The 27,686-nt window shown below is 45.5% G+C and overlaps 1 protein-coding gene across 3 annotated transcripts; it reads right to left on the reverse strand.

The window, feature by feature from the left end:
- Positions 1-357: 357 nt before the first annotated feature.
- On the reverse strand, positions 358-19,709 carry LAS1L (LAS1 like ribosome biogenesis factor). 3 transcript variants are annotated; one of them, XM_049643890.1, is made up of 14 exons: positions 19,355-19,705; positions 18,486-18,611; positions 17,446-17,515; positions 16,587-16,668; positions 15,468-15,752; positions 15,129-15,175; positions 14,183-14,292; positions 12,352-12,437; positions 11,949-11,999; positions 11,436-11,642; positions 10,942-11,089; positions 5,292-5,770; positions 2,330-2,480; positions 358-755 (listed from the first exon to the last, which is right to left on the reverse strand). In XM_049643890.1, exons 1-14 carry the CDS (start codon positions 19,543-19,545, stop codon positions 623-625), a joined length of 2,166 nt encoding a protein of 721 aa, XP_049499847.1. In that variant the 5' UTR covers positions 19,546-19,705; the 3' UTR covers positions 358-622. The 3 variants fall into 3 exon arrangements, with proteins under 3 accessions (XP_049499847.1, XP_049499848.1, XP_049499849.1); XM_049643891.1 differs by lacking the exon at positions 11,949-11,999; XM_049643892.1 differs by lacking the exon at positions 2,330-2,480 and having other exon boundaries at positions 646-755; positions 19,355-19,709.
- Positions 19,710-27,686: the final 7,977 nt, after the last annotated feature.

Raw genomic sequence — 27,686 nt, forward strand, 5'->3', positions numbered from 1 at the left:
AAGGAAATGAACCAGAAGCCTCCTAGGTAGCATCAGGAAGGCCTGGATCTTCCCACTGTCAGGGAGGTTCTGAGCAGATTCGCCTGATGCTGGCTGGGCTCTATAGACACCAATGCTTCTCTTATGGGGCCTAATGCTTCTAAGTAAGCTGGCCCCATGCTACAGGTCACAGAAATTAAAATGATTTGAATCAGGAAGAAAGTATGAGTGGGGTCTGGTTGTGAAAATGACTGGGGTAGTGGGCCCAAGGGGCAAAAGGACCAAGCTTCTGCTTAAAGTCCTGTTATGATCCCACATTCTCTGCCGCCCCCTAGAATAAAGGGAGAACTACACTGGTTTGCCCCAGCACACATCCCCTCATCTAACAAATATCAAAACTGTTTATTTTTTATTGTTTTTCAAAACAAAATTAAAAAAAAAAAAAGTCAAAATTCCACTCTGATGGAAAGTTGAGCTGATACGGCTGATATGGACTGTCTTCCAGGTTGTTTCATGGAGCATCAAGTGCACTGGGGGAAGAGCAAGGGGACAAGAAGGGCAGGAGTGAGGGACAAAAGGGGCAGGGAATGAATGGGTTGTTGCGCCAGCAGGACTGAATAAACACTTTGCACCAGAATGGGTATCAGAAGAGCTGTAGGCCAGTTTTGAGTCCATGCAGCTGGCCCTGGCTCCAGAGAAGGCCCTCCAAGTTGCTGCTGCCGTTGCTACTGTTGCTGCAGTTGTCACTGCCCATGCCACAGCTCAAGCCAAGGGTGCTGTGGAGAGAGGGGGGAGGGGTCAGTCAGGGAAGGAGGCAGCTTTAGGCTCTAGAAGGGCTAAGGGTATTTGATGCATGTGTGTCTATGGAAAGGACCCACCCTCCTGCCTAGTTTTACAAAGAAGAGTATGGAACAAATCTGAAAAACTATTTCAGATGGCCCCAGGGATAGTTTTGCCTTCCCAATTGCCATCTCAATTGAGATGGAGGGAAGGAGTAGAACTTTTCAAATGAAACTTTATTCAGAGTCCCAGTATATAAACCAGATCAAAGCAGAACTATTTCAGTTGAGGTAGGAGGGAGGACCTGTAACCACCCCACCCCAGGAAGATATTGAAAGTGGCCACCTTAACAGGTCTTTTTCCAAGGCCCTACATCTTGGGGGCCCAGAGTACCCTGAGCTGGATCCCTCCCACGTCCAATAGCTGGTTAAGGCATCCAAGGCCAGGACTGGGCTACAGAGCTAGGCCCAGATCCCATCCCAGGACTGCAAGGTTACTCTAGGGAGAGGACTGCCTTCTCCCTCCCTGGTGCTGCTCAGAACACTCATTTCCCCTGCTTCCTGCAGATCAACGGTCCTTCCAGGTAGATGAGGGTGACAGCTGAAAGCAAAGCCATCATCCTCCCCTCAGGCAGATCCATGGTTACACTACTGCAGCTGAAACCCTCAGAGATGATCTAGTCCCATCCCAGCCCATCGTCTACCATCTTACAGATAGGGGAACTGAGGCCCAGAGATGAAAAGGGACTTTCTCAAGGCCACACAGTCAAGTCAGGGGTGCAGCTGGGGTGGCATACTTGCTCCAGCAGAGGAAGCCTCCCTACTACAGGAGGTATGGGAGCTGGGCCCACTCCCCTTCCTTTTGGAATTAACAGCTCTACCTACCCACACTTGATACCATGGTGCTCATCAAGCCAGCATTATTCAAGGGGAGAGGAGGTCTTTCAGACATGTGGGCCCCACTCCCAACTATAGACTCTCTGGTTTTCCCAGCTGCCTCATCTCCTCTCTAAGAGGCCTGCTGTCCCCTGGCCTAGGACAGAGAGTCCATAGCACTGCCTTGGCCCTGGCCTGTTGCTGCGGCCCCTGGGTTCTATAGCTCTCTCCCTGAATGTCCAGAGGAAGAGGGGCTCATTTCCCAGGGAGTGGGCAGGCAGCACAGGGGAAGACCCACAGAGGTCTCTCTCTGGTGCTCATAGGATTCTCCCAGTCACAAATGGCCCCGCATTCCAGAATGTACAAGCCCTCTGTCTGTTACCAGCAGACACACACACACACACACACACACACACACACACACAAACTGGATGCAATCTGAGATGGGTGCCAAGCCAGCTCTGTGAGGCTACCTCAATACCACCACCAACCTCGCCCCCCACCACCAACTAGGGACTGGGAGTCCTGGCAAATGCCCAGCCAGGGACTGGAGCTTATCCAACACTCACTTAGGCCCTGACTGGGGGAAGCTACCTTCCCCACCCATCTTGCTTTGTGTCTCTCCCTTCCTCCCTCCCTCCCTCCTGCAGGAGGCAGAGAAAGGGATAAGAATTCCTGCTGCCAGTGGCACTCACCCAGTCTTGCATGTTGGGGGTTCCAGCCGCTGCTCTAGCACAGGCTGGTCCAAAAGATACATGGTGTCATAATTTTCCAGCATAAGCTCTGCTGGGTCCTCAGTCTGACCTGGCATTAGGCCTAAGGGAAAGGTATCCCATCGTACATCTTCTGTGAAGCCAAGGGAGGAAGTAAAAGTGGGTTGATTAGATAGTTCTCAGAGTGGTGTACAGGCCTAACTACACGGTCTACCCACCCATTTCAATTAGCCTCTCAGCATGGGATTTCTGTGCATGTCCAGCCTCACTCCTGTCTGCATCATTTCTCATGAGCTCCTCTCTACCTTCACACTCCCCACCCCTTCCATACTAGGCTATTCACTCTTCATTGCCCTTATCCCCTCTATGTGTTCACACATACCCACACATGCCACCACAATCCACTCCCAAGTCCACACGTGCCATGCACACAACTAAAAACATATTTGTTCTCCCACCTCCCCAGATATGTCCCCAACATAGACATAGACAAGAACAACTTCTTCAGACCTAGCTGTATCACTGCCTCAACTTCTCACCTGCTCTGTACACACATATATTCTGGAGAATCTGGATACTCCAGAATTCCCACACCTCATCCCCAAACCCAGATACCTCAAGAGTATGTGAAAGGCCTAGATTTCCTGCACATCTACACACAATCCCCACCCCCAACGTGTCTGAATGCCACATCATTTCTTAGTGGCCTTGCATTTAGATAGATACACACACACACACACACACCCCACCTCAGAGTGTACTCTCTCTCAGAGGTATTATACTCCCCCTGCCCCTTTGCAAGGTCTTACTGCCCCCATATATACACACACAGAACATCCCTTACCTAGGGAAGGGGTGTCTTATTGCATATCCCACTCCCCACTGCCATCTAAGTATACACACTTAGGCATATAGACTGACCCTCCATTCAATGAGTGCTCCCAGTTTCACTCTGCCTCCTACACCTCTCATTCACAGGAATACAAGCCAGAAATCTTAATGTCTCTATATTCCCAAATATGTGTATGCCCACACAGAAGCAGCAATGGAAAGAGGGAGAATAAAAGACTTTAATATCCTGCCTTTCCACTTTCATAAACCACTCCCCTACCACCCCAAAGAAATTCCACTTTAGAACAAACCATATCAGGCACAACCGACCCCCTCTGTCCTACCACTTAAACACCCTCTACATAGTATTATAGTAAAGCCTCATCCCCACCCTTACAATGGTGCATCCAGTGTTTTCAAGCAAAGCCTTCATGAGCTCCTCCAAGTGGGTCCAATTTCAGGCCTTCTGCATCTCCTTGGTACCCTAAAAGTTCTCTGTAATAATGCCCTGGCATTCTGGACTAGCTTTTTATGTTATCCACAGAACCACACACCCTGACTCTTTTCCAGGAAGGAAGTTGTGCCTATCTTAATGCCCTGTGTTGCCCTATAAATACAAAGATGCCTTCGCACACAGGGACCACTTTCTCCATGTCTGTCACTGACCCATCTTCCCTCCCCTCCCCATCAGCAGCATCCCCAACCCTGTCTACATCATGGCCCCTGCCTCTCTAGCCTGACATCTGTGTACATGTCCCTCAGTGACAACACAGACACACACAGGCTACCTCTGGATGGTTATCTCACTGCCTGTTCTCACACCTTTATACCCCTACCTCTCATTGCAGAGATACCCCTCCCTCACAGAGATACCTTCTGTCTCACTTAGGTCTCAGTGACCCTGCCTCTTCTTCCAAAAACATACATGACCATGTGTACATCTATGCACAGATTCATAGCATCCACTTCACAATGACTTCACAGTCCCTACTCTCTCTTTCTCACATACTCATACAATTCTGCCTATGTCAATGCCCCTCCCATTCAATATTTACAAAGATCCCAAACACGGCCCTCCTTGTACTAAGGAGTTCTCTGCCACCATGCCTTTCTATATGCAGCATGTTCAGGCAGGTAAACAGACGTAAACATGTTCCCCTACCCCTAGCACTCAGTGCCTTTATGCCCCAGACCTTCCACACATGTCCACATAAGAGCAAAGGCTCCACCTTTCCCCCTAAGTTCCTTCACTGTCTTCCCCATCTCTCCCTATTGTTCCCTAACATGCCTACCCTATGCCACACCCAGTCCCAGCTGTTTTCCTTCCCTCTTTCAGGTTCCATCATACTGACTGCCCTGCATCTACCCCTGCCTCCACGGTATATACATATACACATGCCCACACACACATATACACCAAAATGTTCTTTCCTTCAGGGTCTCCCTGCCTCAAGGTTCCTATCCCCTAACCTAAACAAAGGCACTCAAAACACATCCATTAGCAGGAACAGATTCATACACCCCCACTTTCTTATCACCTAATTCTTTCTTTCCCCCTCTAGGCTTTGTCCCATTAACTTGTATGCTCACCCCAAAGCCACACCACTCCTTATTTTCACTCTTCTGCTTTCCTTTCCACTTCCTCTAACTTAATACCTGTTTTCCTTCTCATATACACAGCAAAATTCTGTCTCATCACCACCCAGCCCTCATGTGTCCATACACATTCACATATAAATAGGAAGCATTATTTGTTTACCTGCTCCTGGATCACTGCATACAAAAAACAAATGCAGAATCATATATATCCACCCACCTCTCACCTTCTCCTCTGTGTTCTGCTGCTCAGTGCCCACACCCACACCATCCCCTCTGAATGTGTTCTCTGCATGAAGCATCCAGTAGCATGATAGCTCTTAGGGCCTGGAAGCTTATATACTGTCCTCAAGGGGAAGAAAGCCAGGTGCCACCCACACACCAGGCTGCCTCCCAGACCTGCCTCATACTGGCTAACTTCTGCTATTTTCCATCTCCTCTAGGGTGGAGGGAAGCCTCAAGAGCCAGCCAGAGAAGGAAGATTGGTGTGAGAGAAAGTGGGTACCAGGCTTCTTACCAGAGCTAATTTGCCATGCAGAGCCCTGTAAAGCTCCTGTTTTCTGGGCCAGGAGCCTGGAATTCTCAGCAGTGGAAGACTCCTCAGTAGAGAAAGGCTCCACCTCCATTCTCTCCTCCTCCTCCTCTTCATCATCATCATCTTCATCCTCCTCCTCATCCCACTTCTGGTCATCGTTTTCCTCTTCCTCCTCCTCCACCTGATTTTCCAATACCTCTTTCTCCTCTTCATTTTTCTGGAGATCATTAAGGCTGCCCTGCTCCTCCTGCTGCTGGGGTTCTTCAGATCCAAAGCTGGAACCAGCTGGTTTGAAGCTCCAATACAGGCTGTCCAGTGTATATGGAGACTTCCCAATGGGGGAGGCCTCTGAGCCCTCCTGTACTAGGCTGTTTTCTCCACTCTGGGTGTAAATGGAACAGATGCGCAGCAGCTTCTCCTGCTCCTCATCTGGAAGGACCTGTCCCATGGCTTTGAAGACACTGAGCAAAGGGAGGGGTGGGGTAAGAAAGATTCAAAATCTCAAGTCACTTTATACTCCAATACTACCTGGTTTGAAGTTGGTCTCTTGAGTTTCCAGACCTAGCTCTGAAAGGCAGTGCAGAAGAACATACAAAAACAGAAAGGGCCCAGGCACCCTGAACAAGCTCTGTGATTCATCTCTGTCGCTCACTTCAATCCTCAGTAAAATGAGGATGGCACTTGACTTATAGGGTTGTTGGGAAGAATAAATAAGATATTTCACATAGAATGCCTGGCATAGTGCCTAGCACACAGTGAGTGGGCATGTAATAAATGATAGCTATTAGTCTGTACTAAATGCTGTGTAAATACACAAACTAGGCAGTAGACCTACAGGGCTGGACATGGGAATGGCAGATCCCTCTCTTCCAATGGCTTAGCTGAGCAATTTGTCCTGAGCTTCAAAGATATGCCTGGAACTGTGCTGAGCAACTTATACATGGAATACAAAATTTGATCCCTTTTCAGGAACAACTACAGCCCAACCTGGAATGGAGGAAAAGAAAAAAAGTCAGTGGTTGACAAGACAAAGCAAGATGTGGGGTGGGGAGGCCACATGAGCACTGCAGACCTTGGGCACTACAATAGCTGAAGAGAGGCAGAAAGCACAAGGAGGGCAGGAAAGATCAAGGGAGGGCTTTATACAGAGACAAAAGTGAGCACACTGTACTGGGTACACGTAGTGGGAGTAGCTTTGCTCCAGGGGAAGGGCTGTGCTGGGGAGCTGTGGGAGAAAAAGAAGACTGCAAAGGTTAAATGTGCATGTTGGGCACAGGGGGTCACCTGATGACTCTATGCACAGCTGATGGCTCCACCTCTGAAGATCACCATGGTGCCTGTGTAGAGGATGGCCATGTGGAAGATAGACTAGATGGGGAAGCCTGAGAACAGGGAGACCAGGGAGCGAGTGAGGGTTGACCTAGGGCACTGACTATGGAGATGAGGAGAGAAGCCATGAAAGACAGAGTAGGGTTTGGTGGCCGGATGGTAGGAGTTGGGCAAAGGGGAGTTAAAGATGATGATAGTGTGCACCAACAGACACAGAGCCAAAAGGAAGGAGAGCTCCTGGGGAGGAAGAGGATCAACATCCCTTGTACAGCCTCATATAGAACCAGGCACCTGGTCACTGCTGAAGGCATGGATGGAGTGGACAAATAGTTTCCTTCTAGGGGTATTTAGTTTGTGAACTGTGGGTCATTCATGGAGGTTGTCATATGCTTAGCAGGCTATTTGATCACATATGATCTCTGGTCACTGGGGGTAGGGCTGGGGACTAGTGACTCTACTGGGACACCCTTTCTGCATGGCTAATTTCATTACTCCAAGAGGACACTGGCTCAAACTGAAGTGATATCAGCTGGCGGGGAGAAGTTCTTAAAAAGTTTCCAGCCTTGGGGCACCTTGGTGGCTCAGTGGGTTAAGTATTTGCTTTTGGCTCAGGTCATGATCTCGCGGTTCATGGGTTTGAGCCCCACATCAGGCTCTCTGCTTTGCACACAGAGCCCACTTCAGATCCTCTATCCCCCTCTCTCTCTGCCCCTCCCCCACTTGTGCTCACGCTCTTGCTCTGTCTCCAAGAAAATAAAAATAAAAACTTTAAAAAGTTTCCAGCATTTTTGGATGAAAAGCCAGAGAGAAACTCACTGTGGTCCATTAGTATGATTAATAATGAATATTCCCAGGCACTTGATATTGGCAAGATGCTGTATCACCACTGTTTATCATTACCCACATGCTATCTCAAGCTGTCTAAGTCTAACCACTGAAGTGTAGGGGTGATATCAATCTTAAAATGCATCTCTCTCCTCAGGTTTGCCTGGTCATAGGTCAGGTTGTAGAAAGAATGCAGATTTTGGACTCTGTCCCACCATCAACAAACTGTGTGACTTTTGGATAAGTTACTTCACTCCTCAGCGTCTCAACGTCTTTTTTACCAAATAAGAAGACTGTTGTGTCACATGATATTACTTCTACAAAAAGCACAGCACCATGTCTGACAGTTATTTGCCAGTGGTATCTTTTATTTTTTTCCTCTCAGGAAAACAAAGCCAAGTTCTGTATGTGCCTACTAATACATACTTTTGCAATTGTGCAATCTAATGGAACATTCATTGTAGAAAGAGGAGTAAGGACAGGATATCTGGATTCTGGTCCCAGCTCTGACTTGCAGACTTACCACTGACTTGTAGCATAATAGCTAGGGTAATCCTGTGTCTCAATCTGTGTATTGGGTGATTAGGACTAGATTCACTGATTATCTTGGAAACGCAGAATCTGTGCACAAGGAGTCATACCCAAGTAAGTCGCGGTTACTGTTGGTATGTGTCGCATCCCTCTGGTATGCTTGGATTGGGAGAAGATCTCTGTGGTCCAGACTTCTCCAAGACCAGCAGCTTCCACTCTGCAGGCACTTAGGATTGGAAAGTACCTTAAAGGCCACCTATCCAAACCTCTGCATGCTGCTCTTTTCATTTCCTCCCCCCATTACATTCACATGGTCTTTCTAGACTTTGAAACTTTGTTTATTCTTTTTCCTGTTGGAATTTCTCAAATGCCCTCACTGTCATGCTTTCTTGAACCCTCCAAACTTTTTTGGTTCTCCTCCCAGTGTCCCACCCATCCATATCACTTCTCTTTAGAGCACACACATCTGTCAATTTAGCTGTTTGGTTCAGTTCCATCTCCTGGAGGTCTTGTCCTGGCTGACATTCTCTATAAAGCCACATTTTTTTTCTTGTAAGCTACCACTGTACCAATGCCATCAGGTTTCAAGAAAGACTTGCTCACTCAATGGAGGGATCAGGGGACTAAGAGGGTCTTGGCATCCAGACTCCCACTTCAATTAGTCCCCAGGCAGAGTTAGCTCCCACCAAAGACAGCACTGCCGTCAATGAGACAGCAGAGTATAGTTTAGTTCAAGAATGTTTACTGAGGCCTATTTAGGACCTGGATCTATATGGTGTGTTAGGGCACAGATGGCTAATACAGAGCCCTTACCTTTGAAAAGCTTAAGTCTGATAAAGGGAAGGAAACACTATGGTAAGTAGAGATGGTAACACAAAATCTCAGATTTTGAAGTCAGCATGACAGCATATATAGTGAAGATAGGGAGCAGAAGAGGATTACTTCAGGATTGGGATGGAAATAAAATAACCAATTCTCTTTTGGTCTGTGGGCTATCCACGGGGACATGTCTGACACACAGTCAAATATAGGAGGGTGGATCTTGGGGGTAAGGCCAGGACTAGATAAAGAGATTTGGGCCTTGGTACTTTATAGGAACTAGGAAAACAGCACAGGCATTTTAAGAAGGGAGTGGTAAATAGCCATAATGCAGCAACAGACAAGAGTTCACTGGATTTGGTAATTTGGAGGTCTAAGCAGTTTTGGGAGTAAATGTCAAATTATAGCAGGTTGAGGAATAAGAGGGTAGTGAGGAAATCAAGACTATTGAGTATAGACTACTCTTTTGAGATGTTTTAATGGGGGAAGGAAGGAGTGATAAGCTGGTAATAACCCAACACAAGGATGCAGGGTCAAAGGAGATTTTCCTTGTGTTACTACTGTTTTAAGATGAAAAAAAAAAAAAAAACAAACCGAGGCATGTTCATAGGTTGAAAATTAAGAGTGACTAGAGCAAAGGAGAGGCAGGGGTAAGGGCCCAGAGACGCTGGCAGAGGTGGCTCCAGGGCATAGATGGAAGAGCAGGCTTTGAGATGGGACAAAGCCACCTCATCCCAAGATTAGCAAGATGGTTGAATGTAGCCGCAGATTAGTTCACGAGGACTGGACCTCAGGTTGAGGGGGCCTTCCTGGATGTTTTCCTGTGCTTGAGGAAGCTAGGGTGAAATGGGAGAGGGGGAGGGGCTTGAGGTCAGTGGTAAGGGTTTAGAAAAGTGGGGAAATGGGAGAGAAAGTGGGCAGACAACAAGTAAAAGAGAACAGTTCAGACAAGCTGAACTGAGGCCTGCCTGAGATTAAAAATCATACTGCTGTAATGGCATCAATCCACAGTGATATGTGGTTTTTTCCAGCAGAGCTCAGCTACCCAGGCTGAGGAATAGGGGAAGCAGAGTGGGTCATATCAATCCCAGCTCAGGGGTTTGCAAGTCAGATACACCAAAGGATGGGCAGAGCAGAGGGTCCTGATCATGAGTGGTTGAAGCAATGAACAAAAGATAGGATGGAGGGGAAGCAAGGTTGAAGGAGAGAGGAAATGGAGGAATGGAGGTCTCGATGCAGGCAAAGGGCTAACATCATGGGATGCAAGGATGAGAAAATGTAGGTCAAGAGGTTATGGTCACTGAGAAGAATGTTGGGATGTCAGGTTTCAGAGGCAGAGGAGCTCTGAATGATGGAAATGGGTTGCTGAGTGTAGTGGAAAATGAAGGTCACTAGAGTTGAAGAGCTGAAGAGTATCAGATGAGACACTCAAATGAAACAGATATTGCTCCAGAAAGAAAGAAGATAATTGTGTGCTAAAGGCTTCCATGAATATGAGGGAAGTGGCTCAGGGTCAGAATATGAAAGAGAAAAGGAAAGGGAGACAACCACAGGTATTTACAGGAACCAGTGCAATATTCAGTTTGACTACAGCACCCAGGGTAGACTGGGTAAAGGGGAATACAGGAGGTATGGTTACCATGATAGGTTGGGACAGAATCTGAAAGATGTTTGAATGTCAGGCTAAGAAGCCTAGAGGATGGCAATAGGAAGCCACTGAAAATCAGTGAGCACCTATGAAAGGCACACAAATGAGAGGCATAACAAAGGAGAACAGCACTGGGCTCAGAGTCAGAAGACTGGGTTCAGTAATAAACAGCAGCTACCATTTATTGTGCACTTACTCTGTACAGGCCACTGTGCTAAGCACTCTGGGGTGGAAGGGGGCATAGATTATCTCATTCATTCTCATACTGGACTCAGTTCAGCCAGGTCTTAAGCTGTGTGACCTTAGGCAAGAATACCATGCCTCTCCCCTATCTGGGACTCAGATCTCCCACCTGTTAGTAGGAGGGGAATGGGATTCAGAGTCTTTTGCAAGAGCCCAGTCCAACTCTGCCACCCTAGGGCTGTGTGGCCCTGAGGCCAGGGCCTCACCCTCTTACCAGATGGAATTCAAGACACTTACAGCTGAAGGAGTTGGGAGCTAGCCCAGCAAGGTGAGCCCAAGCAGGACTCAACCACCCGGGGCCAGTCAAGGGAGGCAGAGCAGTTGAATAGCCTCCAGCTCCTTCTTGCTTCCCACTGGCTTGCAGAAAATCGGCGGGCATTCCGTCCTGACAGAGAAGAGAGGGTTTGAGGAGAAGGAAAAAGTAAGCCCCCCACCCAACCTTGTACTTTTAAAAGCTTGGCTCTGTCCCTCCCTATTCCCCTGACTCCCCACTCTATTCCTCCCAATTGCTCAAGCATTTAGGCCCTTGTGTCCCAGACCGAGTTTAGTTGGCCCTGAGAAAAAAAAGCTACAAGATTTGTCCACTGCTATTGTGGTGCCCTCCTGGGCAAGCCTAAACCTTTAACAAGAAATGTGTCAGCCTGGTGCTATTCAGCTGAGAGCTGAGAACAATGGCAGATGCTCCTGCCTGGGCTGTATTAGGCCCTGAGACTAGGGCCAGACTCTCTCACCAGTCTTGGTGTTAGCCACAATCAGTTCAATGGTCCATCTGAGGATGTAGGTGGGCCGGATCCCACTGTCCCCCAAGGTTGGCAGCTCGGAGAACATCCTCTCTAGCAGGGCCTGCGTGAAGGTCTGGGAATGCAGACCCCTGAGCAGGGGCTGCCAGAATTGAGAAAACGGCTTTGGCACCAGGATGTCACTCAAGTCCATGTTCTCTGGTTTGTGAGGGATATAGGTTGATAAGGAAAGGGGAGGCAGGGGCCGATGGGAGACCGGGAAGGAGGAGAGGGAAAAAGGCAGGGAAGAAAGAAGAAAATGAGAGGGAGAGAGAAGGTGTAGAGGAAGGGGAAGAGAGAGAGGGAGGAGGGGGGCCCACCAACAACAGAGTTGCCACCAGAGAACAGAAAGAGAAGAGCAGAACAGCAAGGAGAGAAACCAGTTAGTATCTGGCAACCAACTGATTTAAAACAGAGTATTTAAAAAAAGCTCTGGTTCTAGCTTCAGCTTTGTCAATAACTCACTGTGTAACTTTGGGTCAGTACCTTCCCCTCTCTGGACCTCAGTCTGCCCATCTGTAACATGAGGATGTTGAACTAGATGACCTCACAAGGCCCTTCCAGTTCTGCTGTTCTAGCTCACTAGCAAGCGACTAAATCACAATTAACATAGCACAATAATAACATTAAGACTTATCCCATCCCATCCCATCCCATCCCATCCCATCCCATCCACCCCACCTAATTCCAGACCACCTAAGAGTAGCCCAGAAACTGAGTACCAGTGGGGCTACTTGTCCTGCTCATCTGAGACAGGCTTCCAGAGGCTATGGAATGGCAGGAAACAGCCTTTGCCTTCCAGTTCTGGGCCACCCAGCCACCAGTAAACACAGTACTCTAAGACTGAAGTAAGTCCCCAGGACCATACCTTCATAGTCTATCTGCAAAGCTGCCAACTGTTCAAATGTGGGGATAAGAAAGCCATCATCCAGAAAAGCATCCAACACAGCCTCCCTGAAGCAAGATGACAATTAAGCCAACTAAGCAGAGAGAAGACCCTCTTCTACCCACCACCCACTCCCAAGGCACCTTATGCCTCTGACTCAGGTGGGCAAAGCAGCATGGGGGGAAGCGGGAAGCAAAGGTAACTGACAGTTGGATCTCATGCCTCAGCCTTCTGGGACAGAGGATGGGCCAGAGACTGGGATCAGTGGATTCTGAACAAACATTTACCAAGCACATGCTGATCTAATGCCCATAATGAGGGCAGTAGCAGCTGAACAAGCCTGAAAACACAGATGGAGAAAAGTCCCAGGCCCACAGAGAGTTAAATGCCTAAGGTCACAGAGTCAAGGGCTTTTAGACTTTAGCTACTACTCAGTCTTTTTGTTTCTCTTGACAGTCCTCCAATCTCTTATCCTTCCTCTTCTACATGGTTGCCCTCTTTCAGATCCTAGAAGCAGAAACTTTGGGGACTCAGTTGCTGGAGTAAACATAATCCTTAATCTCAGGGACCTCAAGAACCTAGAACTAAATTATAGAGGTTGAAAGTGTAGCTAAAAGTGAAACCAACAACAGCCAGCTGTATTCTCCTGAGCGAGCAGTTTCTCCAAGAGAGAGTCCCCTAGCTGACCAGGCCTAGAGGTAGAACATCAGTTCCCAAGGTGACTCAATGCCCAGAGGCATTGTCAGATCATGTTGTCATGCTCAGATCCCTCCCTCCACCAGGCTTGAGGTGGAAAGGGATATCCTTCCATCCATCTCCCACCTCCTCAGGTCAGTATCCAGGAAGAGCACTTAAAGCAGCCAGCCAATTGCCTGCTCAGCATAACCAGGCAGACATTACAATACAGAGGTACAGGAATAGTTGTCACAACTGCTGGGTGGCCTGTGCTGAAGGGTGCCAAGAAACCTAGGGTGGGCAGACACTGATAAAACATCTTTGGAACTAGTAATATCCTGGGAATGAAGAAGACTCTCAGGGCAATCCCAACCTGCACTGCAGGCTCCCAGCCAGGCCCACCCTACCACATATACAACCTTTCTAATACTCTCTGTCCCATCCCAGATTTCTTCCAACTCCTCCTAGTTTGGAAGGCCTAGCAATGCTTTCATTGGTTCTTAGTGGAAGGTTCCCCAAAGTCCTTTCCAGGTGAATTTAGGTAGCAAGAGCCAAGAACCAGGTAGGAAAGGAATGGATAGACACTGTTTGCTCTGGATTGAACTGAGCAGTATTTTGAGGGTAGGGGAAAAGAAGGCTCATGGCCACACTAAGCAGGGAAGGACTTACTCTTTCAAAGAGCCAGACCCTGGGAAGGCCTCTCCTTTGTTCCCCTAACCACAACTATTCAAGGGATTAATACTCCCTGATTGCAGTTCAAAAAGATCTGCAGTGCCCACCATATCTTTTACCTCAAAGTTGGACAAAGGCTAGACAGTGAAGTGGTAAAGAGATGAAAGGCTTTTCCTACTTGCCCAGAGCTCCACATGCCACTTGACACAGAGGAACAAAGCTGGCCAGGGGACTGATGACAGCAGACATTCCTGTCTCTGGTCATTTTAGTGATTCAGAGTAGGCAATCTCTACCTGGTAGCTGGGAGGGCCAAGGGAAGGGGGTCATGCAGAACACAGGTCACCCCACAGGGGATCAGGATTATCCCTAAGATTTCCTTATAGCAGAGGTTGGCAAGCTGGGATATGGAAACCTATTTCAGTGAGGCGGCTAGAGTAGGCAGCCCCTAATTATCTAGTTACACACCTGTTCTCACATGTAATGCCCTTGAGCTCTGCCAGGATGCATTCTACAGGTGGAGACAGGTTGTTCCATGCCTTAACAGCCTGAGGTAAATACCTAAATTTCTCAAGCACCTGCCAGCAAAGAGGTTACCATGAGAAAGGTGGTTCAGCCGGGCAACCCTCTCCCACCCTTCAAGGATCCCTTCCCATAGGACCTCTCAGTACCTCCCTTCAGGGGTAGGACCACAACTCCCTTACTGACCCCACAATTAAAATTATCCTGACCTTCAAATGCCAGACTTTATTTTCTTCTTCCACCTCCCTCCTCCTCTTGAATTTCCTGTGGCTCCCAATCACTAGACACCCCAATACTGAGATGTACAGTGGGGCATTTTGTTGGAATGGGGCCAGAGACAATTGGGCCCAGGAATTAGGGGAAGCAATAGGTTATGGAAGAAAGGGAATCAGATGACCAAGATTTGAATTCTGGTTCTATCGCTAACTACATATGTGACCTGGGGTCAGTCCCTTCACTAATCTGTGGTTTCAATTCCTTCATCTGTGAAAAGGGTCAAGCTGAATGGTTTCTAAGCTACCTCCCTTCCTGCTAAAATAGCAACCCTCAAGTTCACCTGATCTAGGAAAGTTCCTGGGTGCCATATGCTTATCAGCTGCAGTACTGCAGGACTATGCAACCACCTATGCCCAGTTGTTCCCTACCACCCAGTGGGGCAGATATCCACAAACTTCCATCATCTGCTCTCTTCCATCGGTGTGAAGGGTCAGCAAACTGGATTCTGCTTCTCTTGTTTCCTTCCTAGTTCCCCCCTTTCTCTTTCTGAGAAGTTCCCTCAAGCTCTGCCACTTTTCTTTCAAATTCCTTCTCAGGACTTCTCTCAGGAAGCTGGCAAGAAGGAAGAAATGGCTGGGGCAAATGAAAATACACAAAGTCAAGGGTGCTTTCTTACCTTAAACTGCTCCTCTTCGTATAATACCAGCAGTTCTCGGGCTCTTTCTGAAAACAGAGTATGAAAACAGATAGGGCAGCCCAGCCCTCTGTTCCTCATGGGACTCTGAGTCCTTCTCACCTTATTTCTTGAGTTGTAAATTTGGAACTAGAATTCTTGCCTCTCCTACTTCACAGGGTTCAAGAGAAATGGTATGTGACAGTAACTTTTTTAAGCTAAAACTCACTACAACCCCAGAGGATATGCTAAGCCAGGGAAATAATCAGTGTCAACCCTAAGCCTGAGTCTTCCAGACTCTTGAGCCCCTCTATATTGCCTCTGCCCCCCAAGGACACCTACCATATAGCTCTTTATGTCTCAGAGCCTTTTCCCAATGTGAATCAACCTCTTTGTTGCTTTCACTGTTTCCATCAACCCTGACTTCCAGTTCTGCACCTTTCCCCTTATCCTTAGGCTCTGTTCTCTGTTCTGTGATGTCATCAACAACAATGTTTTTATCTTCCTCTTGGTCTTCTTCATCTGTCTCTTCCCTATCCTCCTCCAACTCCCAGGTTTCTCTCAGGCTATTCTCCAGTTGGCGGCACCAGTATGTCTTCTGGAGCCAATTCAGAACAAAATAACAGCCTAAACGAGGGGAGGAAGAAAGGAAGTGTCATATGACTAGCCATAGGCAAACAGCTCCTAGCAGGCCCCCAGCCTCATAAGCATTATGGGAAGACCCCAGGGAAGAGGCTTAACTCTAAGAAGGCACACATCTCAAATATCTAGAAGCAGCCATTCTTGCTCTGGGTTATCTCCCTGTTCTTTGCTTTCTCATGCTCACCAGCAACTTTCCTAGAAGAAACTAATACCAGTATTAGAGATGGGATGCCAAAAATAACATAGGGCTGGCAAGTGAAAGAATAGGGACCCAGACCCACTAGCTAGTTACATGGCCTTGGCTGAGTCTCTTCTCTTTTCTAGATCTCAGTTTCCCCAACATGACAGGGCTAGGCTGAATCAGTTAGGATAGGGTGTCTAAAGAACCTCTGGGTTCATGACATTTGATGGCTCACACCTCTCAGCCTGCCTTCCATTCCCCTCTTTAGGCAAAAAAATTAAGGGGATGCCAAAAATTAAAGTAATCAAGATATCAAAACAGGATCAGAATAGCATCCTGCCAAGCCATAGTGGAGTCTGAAGCAAAAGGAAAAATGAGTAATGGTAATCCTGTCTTTACTTAATTTTTTGACATTTTGTTCATTGTGGGTTTTTCCACATTAAAATGTTATTTAATTCAATTACTGAGCTTTTGACACCCACTTAAAGTTTGTGCCCAAAACAAGTGCTTCACTTGCCTCTCCCTAGTTCTGGCTCTGATACCAGTTAAAGACCCTCCTCCTTCTCCCTCTCCCCACAGTGCCACCCAGTCCAGGCTCCTGGACTTAACTATGATAGATATACTTCCTTAAGTCTCACCTCTGCGGCAGTCATTTATATGGGGCATTTTCTTATGAGTCAACTCATGGCGAAGTTCAACAATCCAATCCGGAATGTTTACCTGATTGTGAGAGAGGTGTGAGTACAGAAATCAGACAATATTAAAGTTGGAAGGGACCACAGAGATGAATTAGCCTGGCCTCCCTGCATTTGACAGAGAAATTGAGGTCTTGATGAGGTTCCAGTCTTAGTGGCAGAGCCAAGATTATAAACAAGGTCTCCTTATTCTTTTTACTCTGTGTAGATGATCTTGAAAATCAGGAAAGATATCTGCCTCCTCCAACCACCAATGACCCTCTTCCAATAAAGAGATTCCTATGAATGGGCATTAACAATCACCTCCAGCCTTCCTCTGCCTTGTCTGTATTAGTCTGAATCCTTGGGTACCCTTTATCCTTCCTCCCTCTCTCCCATACCCCTTTTCAGGAAGTTCTCTTGATGACTGAGAACCTGCCTGCCCTCTGGGCCTCTACACACCTCATATACTCACTCAGGACAGGAATGTCAGGCCTTTTCATGCTGCTTGGTTGGGTTTATCTCCTGCCTCAGACTGCCAGCTCCCAGAAGGCAGGCATTGTGACTGCCACCTCTTTCTTGTCCTCACCCGGTGGAGCATTCCAGTGCCTTAGCTTCACTGGCCTACTCCAAACAAGCTGGAAAAGCCAAGCCACTGAATATAGCAGCTATGAGCAAGGGAGCAAGTCTGCTACTTTCAAGCTGGAGGCTGAGGCTCTGGGGTTCTTGCTTGGCTTGGCTGGTAGTGGTGGGATGAGCTAGTCTGACTGCATGCCCACATCACCCCATGCCCCATTTAGTAAGGCAATTTTGTCATACACACCTCCTGAGCCAGGAACTTGAGAGGGAGCTTGACAAACTTTGTCTTCCTCTCGGAAATGAGATTCACAAACCTGGGGTTGGGGAAGAAATAAGTGGCATAGCCCAAGGAACTGTTTTACTCAAACCAGTGGGGCTTCAAAACACCTTGCTGAGTTACTGACACCTTGCATTTCTACAACCTTTCCAATAACTGTTCTGTCTTGTTCTTATGACTGGTATCAGCCAGCACAGGGATGTCTGCCCTGTACTGAAGCCATACAGATGAATAAGATACTGCTCTGGCCTTGAAGAGGTCAGTCTAGGATAAATATTCATGGCACGATATAACATACTATGCTAGATAATATTTTATAAATGCTAAAACAAAAGGCTATCTACATCAAATGATATGGGGAGCCCACCTAAATGATGGATAAGATAAAAAGAACTAGGGAGGACCTCAATGCACACAAAGGAAATAGCAGATGAACAGACTTCAACAGATGAGAAAATTCAGTGGCAGCCTTTTTCCTGATGTGTATGAAACAGCTAGAATCACTCTGAATTACTTTGTAAATCAGGAATTCCCCGCCCATGTGTCCACTTCAACTCAGCAACCTTTCAGTGTTCATGGACAAAAGGGGAACATGATGGTGCTAGGTATATATGAGGGAAGGGTTGAAAAGTCCACATTAAGTCATAGCCAAGGACATCAAACCAGAGAAGTTTGTCTGGGTAAAGGGTAAGAAAAAAAATTAAATTGTCAAAGCTGGAAGAGACTCACTGAGATCACTTGGTCTAAACCACCCCTACCCCACATTCCAGAAAAAGAAGGAAAGAAAAATGGAGGATAGAAGGCTCTCAGGAAAAAAAAAAAAAAAGAGGAATGTGTGTTGACAGGGTGTACCAAAAGCTGTCAAATCAAACCACAGCGTGACCCATAAAGAGGGACACATGGGGCTTTTTGTTTCAGGTAGCACGTAAAGCCAAGCTTTGCTTATCAAGTGCTACCCCCACCCCCATTCCTCTACCCACCCCCACTCCTACCCCTGTACATCTTACCTGACCAACGCCATGCCATAGAGCAGTCTAAGTTCATCAGTGCCCAAGCCACCAGTTACATCCATGAGCTTACAGCGTACCAGGTCAGCAGTAGAAGCCACTGCCAGGGGGAGTTCGTTGCCTAACCTAAAGGGCCACAATCCAGCACCATCACAAAGGTCCCTTACCCTGATCCACCCTCCCCCTCAGAACCTAGGTTGCTGTAAGTTATTCCAATTATATAACTGAACTATCTCAAGAGTGCATGACAGGACACAAATCAAGTGGGAAGGGGGAGGATAATGTCCCTAGGATCCAATAGTATACAGCGCATGAGAGGCTGGCTAGGGTATACAAAGGACACCTAACTGCTAGGCAATCAACCAAAAATTAAATGTGGACATACCTCTTTCTTTCACTCTACAACTTCAACTCATTCAGTTAGAGAAGACCTTATCCTTTGCTCCCCAATCTTACCAACTGGACTGAGGCGCCCCATTCAAACGTGGTTTTGTTAGCAAGCACCCCCACCCCAGCTCAATTCAACTCAGAAATACACCCTAGATTGTTAACCTACTCCTTAAACCCTGGCTCAGCAACGCTGGTCCCTACAGCACCATCCCCAAGATGGAAGAATGTAAGGGTTAAAGCTAGATTTAAGAAGAGGTGGCTGAGGCACACTCCCTTTCTTTCTTTCTGCAAACGGGATTAGTACCAAAACTTGGCTGCTTGACTTTCCCCCAGGCTCTTGGGAAAGGGGCAACGCCCAAACCACTCATAAGGACGTTAGACATTTAGGAGAAGATTGCAGAATAGGGCCTTTATAAGAATCCTACAAAGAAGAGTTGAGGCTCCACCAGCATGCAAGAGGGCTGAGCCTCCATCCTTACCTGCTTCTCCACACGGTGATGCGGTTCAGGGCGTACCGCTGCAATTTATGGTCGTCACAGAACAGATATACCATCACCTGATCCCACTCGGCCCTACTGAGCCAGGCGACCACGATGCGCTGGGCCCAAAGTGGTGACGACCCTTTCTCTTTGACGCACTTCCCGCACCACGCACTCCACACGCGATCCATCCCCTAAGGACCCACACCTGTCCAGGCCCCCGGATTCCCACCGGACACTGGCCTGCAGGCCCCCAGATTCCCACCGGACTGCAGGCCTTGTACTGGACCGAGTGGCTTTCAGTTCAACGTGCTACCCTCGCTCCAAACCACCGCCCTGCCAGCAGCCAATGGAAAAGCGTGATCCAGACGCAAGCCCGCCTTCCAGAGTTAACGTGGCAAATCGTAACACGAGGGCTGGAGCCAACCTCACCACAAATTGGGGGCACAGCCTCGCCAGCCGGAAGTGTTCTTTTCTCAAAGCAACCGTACCGGCTGCAACCGTTCAGCCTCAAGGTTCCGCTAATTTCCTGGTTGCTAATGAGCTTCAGTCCCAGACCCTGAGGACACGTCTAAACTTAGAGAGGAATTTTAGTTTGCGCCCTTTGGCAGGCAGGGGAAACATCTTGGTCATTCTGTGTACTGGGATGCGTTTGTAAGTATGTTTTCATTACAATGAATCAGCACCTGACCCAGAAAAACACTATGGACACTGAAGCAAGACTACAGAGAAAATATTGAAATATTTAAAGTTGGGTTGAAAAATCTGCTTGGTTTTCTCATCTGTGCAGTGGGCTTAGGCTGGGTGATCTCTAGATTCTCGTCCATAGCTGGAAGTTTGTAGGATTTTACTCTGCCATCATTCCGCTGCTGTGTTGGTTTCAACATCCGCATAGGTATACTTAGTTTTTCTGCATAATTCCTTAGGATAATGGAGTTGCGGGGGGTGGGGGAGGGATTTTATGAAGCCCTTCTGACTTCACAGGATGGCTAAAATGTGTTCAGGGTTCTGCTCCAATCTTTCTCACAGAAGTTATTTTCCAATCTAACACTTGAGGGAGAACTACTGATATCAGTCTTAACAGCATCTCTGTGAGTAGCAACACAATCCAATCCGATCTCCATATGTGCTTTCTCCAGCCATTTTCTCCTAAGATGTGGTATTCTCACATGGTTCAGGATCTTGGCTGCTTACAGGCAAAGACAGGGAGATTGATTATATGGTTCCTTGAAATCTAATCCAGTCAGAGGAGCTGCCAAATCTAAATCGTTTGTGAACATTTTGGGGGTTTAGAGGCTAGTTTTGGATAGGGCTTTTCCATAAACACCCCTATCCTTCCCCTTTCATTCTCCATAAAGTTGATGGTCTCCCTATTTCATGTGTTCCAAGAAAACTTGACCAAAGTACATAACAAGAGTACCATGTCTAATATGTGACAAATGAGGCTTGACACCTGTTGAGAATTAGGGATTTCTGGGTCAACAAGTGTGTTAAGTAGTGATAGCTTTGAGGAGGCACTATATTAGTTTCTTGTGGCTGCTTTCACACATTTCCACAAACTTGGTGGCTTAAAACAACAGAAATTCATTACCTCACAGTTCTGGAAGTCAGAAGTCCAAAATCAATATTATTTGGCTGAAATTGAGGTATTTTCAGGAACATAGTCCCTCTGGCTGCTTTAGGGGAAAATCCATTTCTTGTATTTTCCAGCTTCTGGTGTCTATTGGCATTCCTTGGCTTGTAGCCACATCACTCCAGTCTTCAAGGCCAGCATCTTCAAATGTCTCTCTGTTCTATCTTCATTTCACCTTTTCTTTGTTTATGTAAGATCTCCTACTACCTCCCTCTACTATATTTGATCACATTCAGGGCCAATCTGGATAATCCAGGATAATATCCCAATTTCAAGATCTTTAATTTAGTTATATGTGCAATTAAAAATTTAAATTTATTTAACCATATAAAGTAGCATTGTTCCATTTTATTTGTTTATTTTACCATAGAAAGTAACAGTCACAGGTTCCAGGGATTAGCATGTGGCTGTCTTTTGTTTGGGAAGGTAGGTGCTTTTTGCAGCCTACCAGACGTACTATGGAATCCATCCTTGTCACATGTTCATGAATTCTAAAAATCCCCAGGCATGTGGTTCTGCAGGACACCTCCAGCTATACCAATGGACTTTAATTAAACAAGCTCTCTCCAAATCTAAGGCATTGTCTGTGAAATCTTAAGGCCTTAAAGAGGCCTTGGTCCTTTCTGAATCATGTACTACCCCCCCTAACTGGTCTCCCTGCTTCCATCCCTTACACAGTAGTCTCATAAAATGGAACCTCATCTTGATAGAGTCATAAATTCCTGGATTGTTTTCCTGAAATAGTAAGCATTAAATGGCTCTTCAAAGGTTTTTACAATTTGGCTCAAACCTACCTCATGTCCAGTTATTCTTTGTAAAACATTGAAATTACAGCTGGTCTCTGAATATGCAAACCTCTTGTAAGCCTCTATTCCCTTCTCTATTATGTTAGCACTATCTGGAAAGCCTTCTTTTTTTCCCTCTTTCTGGCAAGCCACCATTCATCCTTTAAGATTCAGGATCATTTGTCAAATCCAGTTTTCTGAAGCAGAGTAAATCTGTCACGCCCTTCTCTGAACCCCCACACCACTTTGTACATCCTTCTACTGGAGGAAGGAAAAGAAAGGAACGCTTGCTGAATGCCTACCATGGACCAGGCCATATGCTAAATGCTTGAAAACATTGAACTTTGTCTGAGCCCTGGGCTCGAAAAAAGGAGCCACAGTTGAGAAACTCCCTCACCCTTTTGTGTTAAAAACAAATAAACAAAAACCAGCTAATTGTAAAAGGACCACATTGCACTGGCATATTTTGAGATGAGACCCTATCCATACTTCCTCATGACTCCCATAAGACTGGTGATGATTCCTTTGTTCACTTGCCTTTATAAAACTTTCTTTTCTTTGAGCAGTCTCCCTATGGCTATAGCCTGAATTCTGTGAAATTGGTTTTGTTCTTAATAGTTTACAGATGAGAAAACCAAAGCTCAGCTGCATGGCATAAGATGGTACCAGTAAGAAGGAAAAATGTGATTCCCTCCCAAGTCTGTGTGTCTTCAGCCTAGGCTCTTTCCACAGCTCTCAGACATGGGATGTGATTTACCTGTTTACAGGTCTGCTTCAGACCATGAGACCTTCAAAACCAGGTACGTCCAGGGCTCCAATTAATCTTAATCCTTGTTTGCTAAATGAATTCCTGAATAAACTGTGTAAATTCCCACTGAGATAGTGTTGAAGTGTTTCTAACTTTCTTTTTAACCTAAGCCTCTTTTTGATAAGTAGGAAAAATAAATGTGAAAGGCTGAAATTTTGAGCCAAAGGAGAATTTACATTTTAAGTGTATAAGATAGTGCTTTATCCTAAGGAATGGGGCCCTCTGAGGAATTTCAGGCCTGATGAGGAGGGATGGTTGTGAAGGGGGGGAGGGTAATATCCCTTCCAAAACCTCCAGCCTTCTAAAGCCCTCAATTGGCAGAATGTCCTCAGAGAAGTAGATGACCCACTTGAGAATGGAAGCTCTTCATTGTCCACTGTGTTACATTTAGTATTCTACCTCAAGATCTGGTGCTGGGAGGTGTTAGCAAGAAAACATCTCAGGTTAATTGCCTGCTTCTGTTGTAGGATTCTCTCTAGAATCATAATATCCTCTCAATGGAGGAGGCCCCAGGGGTCATCTTATCCAGTCCCCTGACAAAGTAGATTGCATCTCAGTCACATGGGAACCTATGCCTTCTTAAGGATTTATTTTAGACACTAACAATGCTCATGTAGGACATTATTATTCGTGTCTAGCCTGCATGTTTGTGCTGCAGTAGCAATGTGCCTTCTTTCAGCTCTCTGCTGAAATGGCAGACAATATTATGGATTCAAAGCTCCCACTCAACCATTAGTCTACCTGAAGAAGGCCTCTGTTTTAATGCTCAGATTATGTATTCTTTCCTAACAAAGCCAGACATTCCTCTATTATTAGCATAGAAGGTTAGATTGCAGCAGTGCACACTGGCTGAGAGAGGGTATTACCACCTTTAGGGGTCTATCATCATTTCTCTAAGGCTTTCTTTCAAACATTTCTGGATTCAGACAAATTGTGAGATGTATTTTACTTCATGACTCATTTCACACATACATATATATAACTCAAATAAAGTTTCCACAAAAGAGTATTTAACCTTACTACATGAAATTCTAGTTTATTCAGTTTCATTTTATAGTTTATTTACTATCATGTAAGGGGTTCATGGACATATACTGTCAATACCTGAGAATCAAAACCTTCTATTCCCACACTTAGACTGGACATTGAAAACTAAAACTACACCTTATTGTCTAAACAAATATGACTTTGCTATTCTATTGTCTTCATTAGCTTGACTTTTCTTTTCCAGGGCTCCCCTGCTCAGGCAAATGTTTTATTACAGGAGCATCCTAAAAAAATCCAACAACTAACTCTTGAGTTGAAAGCATCAACAGGGAGTTTAAAATCCCCTGAGTCTTTTAATCTCTCACTTCTAAATCCTTGTCTTGTTGTTTCCATCAATCCTGGACTGTTATGTTATGCTCATTACCTAATTCTAATCAAGTCCTAGCATTAAAAGACCTACCTTGGGGCGCCTGGGTGGCTCAGTTGATTGAGGTTCCAATTTCAGCTCAGATCATGATCTCATGGCTCGTGAGTTTGAGCCCCGAGTCAGGCTCTATGCTGACAGCTCACAGCCTGGAGTTTGCTTCGGATTCTGTGTCTCCCTCTCTCTCTACCCACCCCCCAAACTCGTGCTCTGTCTCTCTCTCAAAAATAAATAAACATTAAATAAAAGACCTACCTTAAACCAAACTTCCAGTTCTCAAGTTCTAATTTTGCCTTCCCTCCCTCTGAGACATCTCTGCCAAAGCTTTGCATAGGTGGTGTTCTTCTTCACCCTAGTAAGGAATAAACTCAGCGTGGTCTTATCAACAGTCTGTGTTGGTAATATTTAGGAAGCCACCTTTTGACATACTACATGATGCAAATACAACATGGGGTTTATTGGGGGAAAACTTACAACTAGGCTGAGAAGTGGATGAGCACACACAGTCTCCTGATTTCTCCTTGCTCCTTGGCATATGGCAGTCACAGAAGTGTGCATTAAGGCCAGCAAAGAGGGCCCTACTTGGACAGTAGGCTATCTGTGCAACTATGAGCATTTCAGGCTAGCACAAGCTGTGCTTCCACCTTGGGAAAAGGAGCTAAGGCGACACCTAGTTTCTCTAAGTAACAAGAAATGTATCAATGATCTCCCAGATCAGTAACAATGCTAAGGAGTATGCATGCCCAGGGCCAAGGTCTACATACTAAGGGCCCTAGGAAGAGCCTTTCCTGCCAAGAACACTGACAGCAGCCAGAGGCCTTGTTTTCCCCCAGCTAGCTCAGTATAGCACATCCAGCTCTCAACTGAGCTACTGAAAAGGGGAAGAAGTGAGGCTCCAGGACTATCCAGACTCGTCTCACGTCAATTATCTGGAAGTGATTCCACAAATGACTACTGGGTTGCAACCTGCAGTTTAAAAAGCACTGTTCTAATATTTGGGTAAGTAATATGTTCATTATATTGATTGTGGCCATGATTTTATGAGTATATACATATACCAAACTTGTCAAATTTTATACTTTAATACAGTTTATTGTATGAAAATTATACCCCATTAAAGCTAATAAAAGGAGTAGATAACAGTAGAAGGTATATATGCAACAAGGTTGGTCATATGTTGATAATTGGTAAAGCTACTTTTGCCTGTGTTTGGAAATCTCCTGCATAATTTTTAAATGCATTTTACCACACAGATAAGAAAACAAAACAAAACTTCAAAAACAAAGAACCTGTGCTAAGGATCTGAACCATATCTGTACAGTTCTTATAAGGAATGTGGAGAATGAAAGTTGCTTCAAGGCTCCAACAGACACAAATTTCTTTATGACCTTCTGTTACCTTTGTGAAAAAAAATTCTAATATCCTAAGGGCATAGGAGAAATATGGAGACTAAGTGCAATTCATGTATTCAGTAATTCATCAAAGAAATATTAATTGAGCACCCATATGTAGCAGGTATTCTACTAGGGGATGCATCACTGGACAAAATTAAAGTCCTGGTCCTTATGGAGCCTACATTCTAGTGGAAGGAAAATGACAACTTATAAGAAAACAAGTACTGTGTAATATGATTTCAGATAATGATAAGAGCTATGGAAAAGAAAGTAGGTACAGGCTAAGACAAGGAGTCCAGGGAATACCTCTAAAGGATGGGTTAAGGCTAGAGTTGGTATTGAAATACAGGAAAGGGAGACAGGGGAAGGAATAAGAAAAAGAGGATTAGATACTAGAAATCAAGACTATTTACTAGATATTGGAGGAAAAGTGCTAAAGATAAGGGAGCTATCACTCAAGTGAAAGGTGTCAAAGCCCCTCCCCTTAACCCCACTAATAGAAGGGCACAAATACAGGGAATCTGGGCTGGTGCTGTTAGAATAGAAACAACACAGTGGTTGCTGGTTGGTTACCTGTCTCTCACTTTTCATTTGTCCAGTGATCCAGCTGTGCCATATGTTGCTCAGCATTTGATTTTGTATTAGGTTGGAAAGCCAGAGCTTGGGGTTGGGCATCAAGGAGCTGAGAATTGTTAAATCCTGATCCTTACTGACCAGGGTTGGGAGACTGCTTCACTTGGGGAAGTGTGACCCCACATGGATCCTCAATACTACTACCATGCCTTATTATCACCTTGCCACCTCCCCACTTTGTGTTGGTTTAATTATATTCTTCCAAACAAGTTTACATTTACAGAATACATGAATTGTCATTCTACATACATTTGACCATATAAATATTAAGGATATTTTTGAATTATATACATCTGACCATATAAATATTAGGGATATTTTGAACAGTCTTTTTTTGTGGGAATCCTCCTTCCCATTATTCTCATAATTCACGTTGATGCTATTATATATCTTTCCCTGCACATAACCAAATATTCTTATGCACATATTGTTTGTTTTCCAAAATGAGATCATATCATAAAGACTTTCCTGCATATTTCATTCAGCAATATCTCATTAAAGCCCCTTCAAGTCATCTGATATAGCTGAAATTGTTTATTTTCAATGACTGGGTGATAATCCCTGTCAGAAACATACTGTAGTTTTTTCAACTGTTCCTTATTGCTGAGCATTCACTTTGTTGCCAACTTTTTGCCACTAAGAACTATGATGAAATAATATTTTTGTACAGATTTGCTGGAGAGGTATTGTTGCCATACATAACTCATAGGGTTATACTTGGTGGCCTTGCCAAGAAGGATAAACAGGCTCTTCAATTTTTTTTAAACTCTTATTTGTACTGTTTGCCAATTTCTGTGGTTTAAACACTTTCATTCTAGGCAATTTCAAGCTACCAATGTGAAATCATTGAACACACTGTTGGGAAGAGATGCAGACAATTGGCTTCAGCCTATAAGAACCAGCTCCAGAACAGCACTTTGAGGACTAATAGAAAATGTGGTATTATATTCCTATTTTTTATTTGTTAATTTCTTTTCATGGGAGAAAGAGGAACACTTACTGGCAGGTCCACACTGCAAAACTCTGTAGGCACTATTCACATCTACATGAAAGATGGTATCCAGAGTTTTGCAAAGCATAACTGTTCTTGGTGACCCTACTTCCTAGTACCCCTAAAATGATAACATTAGCTTCCTTTTAAGGCTAGCATAATGGTACAAGGCAGAAGAAGTTCTAAAGTTCAGAATGTAGCAGAATCACCTGGAATACTGGTTAAAACTAAAATTACTGGGCTTTACACTGAGTCTCCGACTATGTAGGTCTGGAGTGGGGCCTGATATTTTGCATTTCTAAGTTCCCAAAATGGTGGTGACATTGTCGACTTAGGGACCACCTTTTAAGGACTGCTGATATAGAATAAACTAAATGTTTTCTCTGTGAGCAGGAAATACATGGCTGGGCCACTTAACTAGAATGCTTGCCTTAGGGAGTAAGGGCTCAGGGTAGAGTGGAGTCCCAAACTCTGATGCCTATTGGGGCTTAGCCGGCAACAGAAGTATATGTAGTGGCTAGCTGGGGTGTAGAAAATGTTATGTTTAGGATAAATTTATTGGTTTTGAGGTTTAGGATCCTTAGAAAGGACAAACTAACCAAAGTCAAGGACACTGATGGAGTAAGAGCTAGGCACTGAGGCTAGGAGATGGGGTCGAAAAGAGCAGCCCAGGACCA

This window comes from Panthera uncia, chromosome X (assembly GCF_023721935.1).
Source record: "Panthera uncia isolate 11264 chromosome X, Puncia_PCG_1.0, whole genome shotgun sequence".
NCBI lineage: Eukaryota > Metazoa > Chordata > Mammalia > Carnivora > Felidae > Panthera > Panthera uncia.